The following is a 13,180-nucleotide window of genomic DNA, read 5'->3' as shown; positions in this document are numbered from 1 at the left end:
ATGCGTTTATTATCATGTACAAGAAGCATGAATTGAAATTATAAATGATTAATTATATGAAATATAGTATAAAATAGTTTTTTTTAATAAAAAAGGTTGACAATTTTCGCTTTGAATGTGGTGTTTGGGTTGTTTAGTTGACGGCAGGAGTTTGTGAGGGGCAGGCTCGCGTCTGCTTTAAAGAGCGCGCGTCCGCTCGTCAACTGTCATTTAAAGCGCGCTGCTCGATGAGTACGCGCGTCACCAAACGCTCGCAGCTGGCGCTTTAATTCAGTTTGTATTCCACGCACATACTACTACAGACATGGCGTCCGTCACTTTCAGACAGCACCCCGCGCCACACCGCCTCGACACGGACCAGCAGCTCCTCCAGAAGCTGAAGGCGACCGACAGAAAGAAATTCACGCGCAAATGGTCCCTGGAGAAGATCATGCGACACCGACCGAGCGATGCGGACAGCGCGAGAGTCGCGGTCTCCGTCTTATTAAATCACGAACAGCCTTCAGCATCCCCAAACCGACTCCGTGATACCGGTTCGCCACGTAATGCTATGGACTCGAGACATAAAGAGACCGAGATGCCCAAATCCGGTGACACGACTGGCCACGCGCTGCATCAGTGCCGCCTTAACAGGGAAAACGCCAACAATAATAACGGGATATTCAGCAAGTACACGACAGGTAATCGGAGGAGTTCGATGAATGACACGGGAAAGAGTCCCTCGTCCTCATCACCGCGGGAATATGGCGATTTCTCCCAAAGCGTCAACTCGCCTGATGAACTGGAGGGTCTGCAGCTCGACAGGCTGACACAGGCGAGGTCAGGGGTCGTGAAGATGCGGAGCGAGCACATGAGAAGAGAAGCATGGTCCATATTTTACCAGAAAGACCCAAGGGTGAAGGTGGAGAAGGGAGAGGGCCACAACTTCACCTCCAGGAAGGTGAGACAGGACTGGTGCGACGCCTGCAACCGGCACATCACGAGCGCTGCCTTCAAGTGTCAAAGTAAGTGACGGCTGTCTGTCTGGTGCTGTTTACGTGATGCTGTGGGAACAGCCAAGGGGTGACATTGCAAAACAGTTAATAGGGAGAGCGTCCACCTTAAGCACTCATATCTTTAAAAAATGTTTACAAATTTCCAGTGGACTGCATGCACTCTTATAAACGATTCATTTTGTTCCCCAAAGGACATTCAAAGGTTCTTAGAAGATCAATTACTAACCTTTTTATAGTCTGTAGAACTTGTTAACACTATACTACTGAAAGCCTATGCAGCAAAAAAAAAAAGCTTTTGAGGATAACCACATATAGCACAACAGAGAACCTTTTATTTTGTACATTTTTTATTGTCAGAAATGCGTAAATGAGCCGTGTTTTTTAACTCCTGCCAATTTCAAAGCCTTGAATTATTTTATAGAAAGAAGACATCCATGGTAACTCATTTTGAAACGGCTAAGAGAAAGAAAAATCTCAGTGAACATGAGGCACATTAAAAAGTGGAGCCTCCGTGCTTACAGAATGGATATTGTTTGTTTTGCTGGGATTTATTGCTGGAGGGAGTGTTTGTACTGTACGGACCTTCTGGTGTATTATTTCAAAACGACGCATGCCGATGCATGTTGAGGATTCAGGATGTTAGACGTGAAGAGATGGGAGGGGGGGATTCCTAAGGTTATGGTTTGTTTTTCATTTTCATTATTTGTCATGTTTGCTTGGTTGTTTAGGAATGGGAGCAGGGGCTCCAAGAATATAATATGATTGTTATCTGACCAACTGCATTCATCGGATTTCCTAACCAGTGAAATGATTTCAGGAACATGTGTATCTTTTGAAGTGTTGCTTCCTAAATAAATGAAATGGTATCTGAGGTAAACCGCACCTCTTCCAAAGGACCAAATTGCCTTATTTAGGCATTTCCATTGTGTTATTCATTTAAAGTTACTGTGTACTATACTCCACTTCAATAGATGCGGTCATTTTAACACGATTTGGCATTATTTATTCCTGCACTCCACTGTCCCATAATGCACTTCAGCTTATTTGATGTGCTTGATATTCCAATTTTTTCTTTCCTTCTGCTTCTAAAGAGCCGCCATTGCGGTTCAATTGTTATCTTGCAACACTTTGACGTGTATTAGTTACATAGATTTTTTTTTAAGTATTTGGGAGGTTTCTACTTCATGGCAAATAAAAAGAATGGATGGAATGAAGGTACAAAATTGTTTTATGGCTTACAGTGATGTGATGCACATTGAGAGCCTGCAGCCTGCATCTCTGCGCAGGATGTGTTTGATTGTGTGTGTTTTGTGTGTGTTCAGTCGTGTATGTACAGTATGTGTAAAGCGATGCTGAGCTGGCATTGCGTCAGCAGTTCTCTTTTGGAAAGCTACCGCAGTGAATTGCTTGATAAGGCAGCGCTATTTAAATGCCACTTGTTTAATCCGACCGGAGGACTGGAGGTTACTGTGAATGCAGTAAACTTCTAGTTGATGCAAATTAGGGATGATTCTGGAATTTGGAACAGAGCTCAAAGGTGACACATGTGGGGAAAAACCTAACAGCAGTTCCAATTTCAGAGCAATCTGCTAATGGAAAAAAGGGTATATTAATCAAAGTCCTATTCCAAAATACATGTACCATAGTTTGCTGTCTTGCCACTTCAGTGAAGTCAAATCTGTCCATTCCTCTCATTTATCTTTGAAGTTGTAGACCGTCATAAATCCCTTTAAGACTTATTTGCTGAAGCTGAGCTGAACCGGCAGGCCATAACACGTTATCTCTCATTTCCTCCGATTTTCTCCCTGATTTTCTCTTCTTCTGCCGGGAAGTGTGGCACCACCAGTAACCCAATAAAAGCCATCCATCTCTGAAGGACACAAAGGAATTCAGCCCATGCTGAAAGAATCATAAGAAAGAAGAAGCTAGCACAGTTCATATTGTTCCAAGATTTTCATGAAACCATGGACATTTTGAGGACTTGCACTTCTTTCTCTTTAACCTTTTATAGTAAAGGGTGTTGTGTTTTTATTCCTGGGGTAGATTTGTTGTGGTTTGCATCTGACATTCAGCAAGAAGGATTTAGTATGAGATCTGATGGGGATTTCCAAAGCCAGTTTAGAAATGTTGTCACTTTCAGTTTAGGGGGCTTTTGTGTTTTTACAGCATGTTATGGATATGTCTTGATTTGCCTTTACCCTTGTTGCTCATTTGTTTGAAACCGTCCATTCTGAAGGCATTCTGGGTAATGCTGTATTTAGGAGGTTGTGGTTGTGCAGGCGAGCTAAAGATGGTGCATACTGACTACTACAAGTCACCAATTCAGTCCACACACAGTCCATAATTACACATACAGAATGAGAGAGCAGCAGTAAGAGAACATCAATGCTTGTTTCCTTCCCTCAACTACTCACCTACTTTGTTAATTCTTTCATTTTTTTTCATTTTTCTTTGTCCCACAATCAGACACACATGTTTGTTTTGCCATACTATTCGGGACATTATATATAGACCATCGATTTTATATCAGGCTAATGATATATTGTGTAGGGCCTACCCTAAACCTAATCATCACACGAACATGTGCATTTGAAAAATGTCATTTGACCAATTTATGAGCCTTTTTAAGTGGGCTGTAATGATTGTTCACAGTGTTTCTGAGGACAATTGGGCCCTCACAAATATAACAAGGACACACACGCACACACTTGAAACCCTAAAACCTCTCATCTGTCTTCAGTTGCACAAATGCCTCGCTAAATGGATTTGTGAAAGAAATACTGCGCACTATATTGTCTTAAGTACCATTAGGTTTTATAATCCAGTTATGTTCCATCTATATTCAGTACTGTATATGCTTTATGCTCAGTCATGGAAAAAATAGTGACTTCTCTTCTGGTAGCTTGACTGCTAGCGTGACTGTGGACATCTTAAATAAGACGTCCTCACTGGACCCTTCCTCAACACATAAGTATTACCAGAGTAGACTTAGTCTGTCTTTTTAAAGGCACCTCACTGTGTCTTTGTCTAGATGGGTGTCTAATCTGGCTTAGTTTTGGTAACCTTCCCCCCCTATTTCAGCACCCCAATGTATGTAATGGAGGAGGGATGACTGTCTGACGCTGTGTTTAATCCACATTATAGCCATATTGCAGATGGATTACAGTTTCTAGATGCCAGTCAGACATCGGATTGATTTTTTTAATTAAAAGTTTCAGACAGACTGTTATATTAGAAAGAATGTCTTCCTCTTTTAACGTGTGCTTTGTAGAAAACGAACCCATGGTTGCTAGCATCGTACTCTTTTATATGACAAACACAATAACATGCTACAACATAACAATTTTTTATCATTATTAGCAGTAAGATGTCTCTTAAAACATTTTCTATTTTGTTTGACAGCGTGTCTACTTCTATTCTAAGATAAGGAAACATTTATAGCTCAAGTTATTAAAAGTAATTTCCGTGCACTCTTTATATATCAAGATAAGAAACCTCTACTACTAAGTTGGCCTTCCTCCCTATTCCCAACTTTCCAAAATAAATAAAACGTCTGGCATAAGCTTGACTCTGTACGCCTACAAGAACTCATTGACACAAAGTTTATTCATTAACCTATGTAGTTTTTTTCTGCACATGTAGGGCTACATTCTAGTGGTTTGGTGTTGTACACAGGTTTAACACGGTGTACAGCAGGAGCTTTGTCTTGACTTCTCAATACAACATTCACCTCCGGCCATAGATGAACCAGGCTTATGTCATCTCTCTTCCTGTTGAAGCTCTTGGGCCTCGGGTATCTTATTCAGGAATTAAGTGTCAGACTGAGGCCACATAATGAGCTATTGATAACGAAAACTTGACGCATTATTTTATGTATTTAAACTAATGAAAGTATCAGATGGAGTTGGATGTGTTTGTGGGTAGTGTGTGACATGTCATGTGTGTGTGAAGTAAATATGTGTTAATGAGATCTGTTGTTGGATGTTTGAGGTGGTGAGTGTTACTGCAGAAGAAACTAAATATATTGTATGTGTGACAGAACTTTTGGGAGTTATCGCAGGCTATTATTAGACTGCCCTTGGCTACTCTTTCCTCTCTATCTCTCTCACCCACTCTGGTGAGAGGACAGCAAGAAATGTGTCACCCCATTTATTATAATCAGCTCATGTGCACTGCTTGATGTTTAATCCGAGCTGAGAATTCGTCAAGTGGAACAAAGTAGTTGGTGAGATGTTGATCAAATAAAGGATATTGCTCAGGTGTCTTATTCAGAATTAAGTGTAATTTTTAGGTTCTGTATGTGCGTGGAATCATAGATTTGAATTGATTTACCAAGGTTTTATAGTTTTGTTTTACCATCATCTTCATGTCTATTTTCTATAGTGAAATGGAGCAGGAGGCTGCTCTCAACTCTTCTTATTTATAGATACACGGCACACTGATAGAAAAGAAGAGAAGCGAGGGAGAGAGAGTAAAAATGTGGTCTTCATTGGGGCCAGAGCATTGGTCCAAACTAGATACGTCCTTCAGGACAACAGGTTTGTCAAACTGTGGTCTGTGTTCTCTCACACAGGAAGTGGCATGACTGATGTCAGAGAGTGAGTGACAGGAGAGAGTCATCGAGGGATGGATAGATCGATAGAGAGTGAGAGAGAGAGAGAAAGTGTTAGGAGTGCAGTGCGGCTGCGCCTTTAAGGATTCAATGAAAAACATGCTGCAGAGAGCAGGATGAGTGGGTGCAGTGTGTGCTGCTACGAGTTCTGCACTGCGTGAGAAAACCAAGAGCAGGGAACAGAAACAGGAGAAGAGTACCAGCAAGCGGGCTAGTGGAGAGTGGGATTGTGTCAGCGAGAGGGTATTGGGTGAGGGTAGGGGTGCAGGGTGGCAGAAAGGCAGGGGAGGGGGGGTGTTTATAGCATAACACAAAACCGAGCGCAGCCCTGCGATGGTGGACACACAGGAGCGACTGGCGCAGAGAGCCCACACATCATCGCCACGGAGCCACAGGCGCCCAGACCCCCTGGCAGTCGCTCGAGGACCAGCACCTGGAGCGGGACGCAATGGTGGAACTGGGGTCAGGGCCGTAACAGGCCACAGATAGCGACCATCATGCTGCCGGAGATGAGAACGGAGGAGGCCGTCGCCAGCGCCTGCTTCGGACAGGTCTCCAAGCGTCTGGGACGTTTTTTCCGACGCATGCCCAAGTCCCGCTCTTGGTCCGAGGGCCTCCGCATTCTGCGGCGCTCCAGCAGTAGCGGGACCCTCGAGTTATCAGGTAACAGAGGAGAGATTGGTAGTGTTTGGTTTTGTAGATGATAAAGTACACAAATGTTCGGCGAAATACAGAGATGATTTTCACTGTGACTAGTCCTGTACAGTTTGGTTTGAGTGAAAACCTCTGACTTTTACCTTCCTTAAATAGCCCTGTTTTGTTATTGTTGGCGTATCAAGATCCTGATGTGTTTCTTTGCCTGTTTCAGTCTCTCTATAATTATGTCTCTCCATCTTTCCCTACCTTTCGTTATCTATTCATAGACTGTGGTGGTAGACATTGATCTGTAACTTAGCCGGCAAATGTTTCTGTTGTTCTAGAATGTGCCGGTAAATCAGAGAGACAGTGTGCAAAGGGATCATGAGAAAGAGACAGTAGTGCTTAGTTATCCCACAATGGTACTATACTAACTTTTGTGACACATGTGATGGCATTGGCACAGGTAAAAAAATACAATATAGATTTATGATGTAAGTGGTGTTTATATGTGCTTAATTCCTGATTTGGTGTTGATAATGGTTGCCAGGGCGATCCTGTATAGTTGTTAGGGTGTTTTAAGTGGTCGATGATGTTTTAATTTTATTATTTTATTTTATACAGTAAGCTATAGACACAGAGGCATTAATGGATCAATTTGATCTCAGTGTTGTTTTTGGCAATATGTAATTTCGATCAGAAGCCAAGGGAGCTGAAATTCAATTACTCATCGATCTGAACCGGAATCTCTTTTTTTAGGAGAGGGATACAGTACACCAGCCTAATGAATATAAGGAGATCTGGTTAAGTGCAAGTAAACTTTCTTTCAATTCACTTAGTATCATGGTCGAATGAAAAGCAAGAATATGCATTTGTGCATTTGGCAGATGCTTCTGCCCAAACTGACTTCTGTGAATTTGAGGTACACATTTTATTAGCGGTACCATTCCTAGGAAAAAACTTACCAACGTCAAGGTCATAAGTTTTGGTGTCGATTCTGTGACCGATGTGAAGGTGATGCCCTGGATGTTTAACCTTTGCTTTATTGGCAAGTAAGAGCTTTTGTATGGATGCCAGTTACAGCACTCCGAAAGAAATGGACGTATATAAATACAGGGCCCAAAACAGACAAATATTTAAGCCATGTATTCTCTAAGGAATTTCTAATGGGTTTTTAGAAGTTTTTTTATGTGAATAATGATTATTGAGTACAGTCTGAGGTTGACAGAATAGCCTGTAAACATAAACTACAGTCATACTTCATATAAATATTGAATGGACTACAGGTACCAAAAGGATGTGAGTATTTGTGTTTCACAAATAGGATATCTGTTGCAATCCCAACATGTTTTTAAAAGCCCATATTTGAATGTAATTTCAATTAAATCAATTATTTTTAAGCACAAAACAGTGTTCGTTCAACTACAGTAATGTTAATCCCAAAACTTAATTTAACTGATGGCTAACAATCGTACTTGATGCTTTGGTACGGACAAACAGCCTGTAGCTCTGTGAATTATATCTATCTGACTTCAGTTTCATGGAAAAATGTCCATGATGGCCAGTCTAATTTGAATTCTGGTTGGTAAATCTAAGCATTTTTAGTTTCTGGTTATGAAATGCATTTCAGACTGAGAAAAAAATGTGCAGGGTGACGCCAGTGCTTTTCTCACCCGTCCTTCTTCACGGTGACGTTAGCCGTCCACTCTCACGCAGACTGACTCACTGCTGTAGATGACAGAGACACTGCTGAGTGAGACAGAGACGTTAACTGCGGGCGGCATTCATTTTTCATGTTGCAAAGTAAATGCCCAGATTGTCAAGCAAATGTTAAGTTCATTGATGCGTTGATTGTTTGCGTAAGGTCAAATCAAATGGCAAAAATTCTGACAAATGGTAATATCGGGAGGAACAATGTTGTCTACGATGATCGTACAAAACTGATGTTGAAGAGATGCTTTGTTTTTCATTTTATTGAAAACATACTATGCCGAAGATGTTGTTGATGTACAGGATAGAAGTTTTGTGAGCTTGATTGTGAAAGCCTGGCTGTGAAATGCCTTTATACTTTGTCTGCATCCATCTCAAAGTAAACAGTAAACGCTACACATGTACTTCTTTATGGTGGTGGTCACTAACGACCGAACGTTCAAAATAACTTTTAATTTCAATTGACAAATGCATCACCCACAATGCACTGCAGTCAGGCTGAACACTGTCTGTGTAAGCTAAATGTTCATCCGAGTCGATGATTGTGTGGCATGTGTTCAAGACTACAGTGACCAGAGCAGTGCAGTGTATTGAATCCATTAGATTAGATTTAAGTGCTCTTTCAGCATCTTTAACATCTGAACGGTTTTGCTTTATCTTGTGTCCTGATTTGTATTGCTTCAATACTTCACTTTAATGGGCCTTGGTTTTTGCCGTCTAAGCATTGAGAAGGTCAGGTTACTCCTATTCATTGATTGAATAGGTTTTATAAGTACCAGACTGTGTTTTACTGTGGGATCATTCCAGTCATGAGCTCTGCAGTCTTTTGTTTTGGTGGAAACATTTTGTAAAATTATTCACAATGAAAAACGTTCTTTCAAAGACAGAAGGGAGGTATAGTTAAGGTACTTTCGAATGAATTCCTGTTGTCTGTATGCACAGACAACCCAGAAACACTCTTGAAACATTAGATTAGGCTCTTTTGGGATTTTTGGGGAGTGGTAAAATGGAGAGTAAAAAATAGCCTCTGTAGTGTATCATGTGATTAACAGTATTTTCGAAAAAAGTTGGCAGATTTTCCCCATTAGATATGTATATTTGATTTTTTGGATTGATGCAGACTCTAGCCTCATGAGAAGCCTCACAAGAGTAATTCAAGATCACGGAGCAGTCGCAATTCTGCAATGTAATACACTGTCTACACAGCTTGCGCATGCTGCAAGAAGTCAAATGTGTGCTTAAGTCAACAGTTAAATTGACAGTAAATCAATGGGAGAGATTCATTTTTAGTGACAGTAAAACTGACCAATTATATCATATCATCCTTCTAAATGGGCGTGCTTAGTTTTTCGCTAACTTTGGAACTTTCCGCCATCTGGGGGGTTGTTCACTAGCAATCTCGTAAAGCTAAAGAAGCACCCAAAGCAGCTTTGCCAATTAGCATACTTAATAAAATAATTGGTGAACAAACTCCATCGCACACCTGCAGATCATAGGTGCATAGGATAACAAGAACAACTGGGTATAGGTTGTATCAGCAAATAAGAAACTCCCACACGCTATCGTAACTTTCAAATAAAATTATTTATTGACTCAACGTTTCCGTCATTCCTGATGAAGGTCGTGTGACCGAAACGTTGAGTCTATAAATTTTTTTTTTTGCAAGTTACGATAGTGTGCGGGAGTTTCTTATTTGCGTATAGTTAATAAAAGAAAAAGAAATGCAGAAAAAGTCATTCAAAACGCAAAACACTTACAGCCTGTGGATAAACTTGATCAAGTCTGTGAAAAAGAGATATGCTAATAAAGGACTTTGTTATAAAGTAACGTTAATTTGATCAGCAAATTGTTAATGATTATTTTTTTAGTATGCCGAACCTCAATTCATTTTGGTTGCTGATGTGTGTTTAATTTGAGACTTAAATGTAGCATATCAGGTGGGTTGCGCATGCGCAGAGGCCAAGGCTCAAACGTCACGGTTTGCTACTGAAAAATGGGAGGTATGGACTCAGTCAGTGTGTTGAATTTGGGCCCCTGTACCGTCTGTAAGTGATGAAAGGGAACAGTGTAGTGTTGTGGGGTGTCATGGGAAATTTCGGTAACCGGTTAGGTGGTTTTAGGTCCACAGTAAAAAAAAGATTCAGTACCACCTTTAATACTTGAATGGAAAGTTTTGAAGCAACCTGTAAAGGGATTGTTTGCTATGAATTGCCTTATGCTGTTTAGTAAAAATATGACAGAATAATAGTTTGCCTTATGGGTCATATCTGCAATGAAGAAAAATGTCAAGAAGGCTCCAGTGATGCTGTGTGGTCCCTCTTCAGACAGAAGTCATCTGTTCAGATTTATTACTGACCAAATACACAACATTATCCATCCATCCATCCATTTTCTACCGCTTATCCGGGGCCGGGTCGCGGGGGCAGCAGTCTAAGCAGAGATGCCCAGACATCCCTCACCCTAGACACTTCCTCCAGCTCTTCTGGGGGGACACCGAGGCGTTCCCAGGCCAGCCGGTAGACATAGTCCCACCAGCGTGTCCTAGGTCTTCCCCGGGGTCTCCTCCCGGTCGGACGGGCCCGGAGCACCTTCCGGGGAAGGCGTCCAGTAGGCATCCGTAACAGATGCCCAAGCCACCTCAGCTGACCCCTCTCGATGTGGAGGAGCAGCGGCTCTACTCCGAGCTCCTCCCGGGTGACCGAGCTTCTCACCCTATCTCTAAGGGATCGCCCAGCCACCCTGCGGAGGAAGCTCATTTCAGCCGCCTGTATCCGGGATCTTGTCCTTTCGGTCATGACCCAAAGCTCATGACCATAGGTGAGAGTAGGAACGTAGATTGACCGGTAAATTGAGAGCTTCGCCTTGCGGCTCAGCTCTTTCTTCACCACGACGGACCGGTACATCGACCGCATTACTGCAGAAGCTGCACCGATCCGTCTGTCAATCTCCGTTCCATCCTTCCCTCACTCGTGAACAAGACCCCGAGATACTTAAACTCCTCCACTTGAGGAAGGAACTCTCCACCAACCTGAAGTGGGCAAGCCACCCTTTTCCGACTGAGGACCATGGCCTCGGATTTGGAGGTACTGATTTTCATTCCAGCCGCTTCACACACTGCTGTAAACCGTCCAAGTGCATGCTGAAGGTCCTGGTTTGAAGGGGCCAACACGACAACATCATCCGCAAATAGCAGAGACGAGATCGTGTCGTCCCCAAACCTGACACCCTCCGGCCCCTGGCTGCGCCTAGAAATTCTGTCCATAAAAATTACGAACAGAACCGGTGACAAAGGGCAGCCCTGCCGGAGTCCGACATGCACTGGGAACAAGTCCGACTGACTGCCGGCAATGCGAACCAAGCTCCTGCTTCGGCCGTACAGGGACCTGACAGCCCTTAGCAAAGGACCACAGACCCCATACTCCCGAAGCACCCTCCACAGGATGCCACGAGGGACACAGTCGAATGCCTTCTCCAAATCCACAAAACACATGTGGATTGGTTGAGCAAACTCCCATGAACCCTCCAGCACCCTGTAGAGGGTGTAGAGCTGGTCCAGCGTTCCACGGCCTGGACGAAAACCACACTGTTCCTCCTGAATCCGAGGTTCTGCTATCGGCCGTATTCTCCTTTCCAGTACCCTGGCATAGACTTTGCCGGGAAGGCTGAGAAGTGTGATCCCCCTGTAGTTGGAACACACCCTCCGGTCCCCCTTCTTAAAAAGAGGGACCACCACCCCGGTCTGCCATCCCAGAGGCACTGTCCCCGACCGCCACGCGATGCTGCAGAGGCGTGTCAGCCAAGACAGCCCCACAACATCCAGAGACTTGAGGTACTCAGGGCGAATCTCATCCACCCCCGGTGCCTTGCCACTGAGGAGTTTCTTGACTACCTCAGTGACTTCGGCTTGGGTGATGGACGAGTCCACCTCTGAGCCCTCAGCTTCTGCTTCCTCAATGGAGGACGTGACTGTGGGATTGAGGAGATCCTCGAAGCACTCCTTCCACCGTCCGACGACATCCCCAGTTGAGGTCAACAGCCTCCCACCTCCACTGTAAACAGCATTGGTAGGGCACTGTTTCCCTCTCCTGAGGCGCCGGACGGTTTGCCAGAATCTCTTCGAGGCCAGTCGATAGTCCTTCTCCATGGCCTCACCAAACTCCTCCCAGGCCCGAGTTTTTGCCTCCACAACCACCCGGGCAGCAGTCCGCTTGGCCTGCCGGGAACCTGTCAGCTGCCTCAGGAGTCCCACAAGCCAACCAGGCCCGATAAGACTCCTTCTTCAGCTTGACGGTTTCCCTTACTTCCGGTGTCCACCACCGGGTTCGGGGATTCCCACCTCGACAGGCACCGGAGACTTTACGGCCACAGCTCCGAGTGGCCGCTTCGACAATGGAGGCGGAGAACATGGTCCACTCGGACTCCATGTCTCCAGCCTCCCTCGGGATCTGGTTGAAGCTCTGCCGGAGGTGGGAGTTAAAGATCTCTCTGACAGGAGACTCTGCCTTTAATTTTCAATGCTGCAGAGCAGAGGTAAAAGAAGTTAAATTTCAAGTCTTTTATCAAATGTATTATCTAAAAATCTTTTATCTAATTTAAAAACATGAATTTAATCTTAAATGAGCTTGGGCTCATGACAAGGATATAGGGTCAGTAAAAATTGTCAGAAAATGTTGCTGACTGAAGCAGAATCTGAGAGACCGAGAGTGAAAGAGAGACAGAGAGAAAGGGGTTGTTGGGTGTGAGTTGTAGCTCTAAGAAGGAACTGTGAATCCTGAGGTGGAAAATGCTGATGTATGAAAGAGAAGGGGGAGAGCAGAAATGTCAGAGGGAAGTGGCAGGCGAAAAGGCGCGTGAGGGACAAAAAGGCATCAGTGTTCTCGTCCCTCATAAACTCCCCTTCACATTCCAGTTATTGCAGGGGAGTTCAGCACATTATTATTCCAGATAAATGCCAAAATTATTCTACTTCGTAGACACAATTCACCCGTAAGGAAGTAGCCATGTTAAAGTAGGAAGTGATGTTTTAAAGGGACAGGCCCAGGGACTTACTACATTGCAGGGATGCAATTATTTGCCCTTTTGTCCTAAAGGCATTTCTTGTGTGCCTGAATAATTATTGAGTTTAATGTGACAATGGCAAGAGTTTGATCCTCTGTCACTAGCACTGTTGTTTTACAACAACACAGAAGCATTTGTGGTTACGTAAACAACAAGTAAATTATCTGTC

General features: G+C 43.5%; 1 protein-coding gene across 1 annotated transcript in view; it reads left to right on the top strand.

Annotated features, from left to right (window-relative positions):
* The first annotated feature begins 243 nt into the window (after positions 1 to 243).
* The window catches only part of rassf5 (Ras association domain family member 5), a 38,071-nt gene continuing 25,134 nt past the window's right edge, over positions 244 to 13,180 (top strand). The window contains exon 1 of the mRNA XM_079483335.1: positions 244 to 1,004. Within this exon, the coding sequence (XP_079339461.1) occupies positions 305 to 1,004 (700 nt within the window). The 5' untranslated portion in view covers positions 244 to 304. The remainder of the gene's footprint in view (positions 1,005 to 13,180) is intronic.

The sequence above is a fragment of the Barbatula barbatula genome (assembly GCF_947034865.1).
Source record: "Barbatula barbatula genome assembly, chromosome: 20".
NCBI lineage: Eukaryota > Metazoa > Chordata > Actinopteri > Cypriniformes > Nemacheilidae > Barbatula > Barbatula barbatula.
Note: the sequence above shows the minus strand (reverse complement) of the source record. Positions and strands in the feature narration are given on the sequence as shown.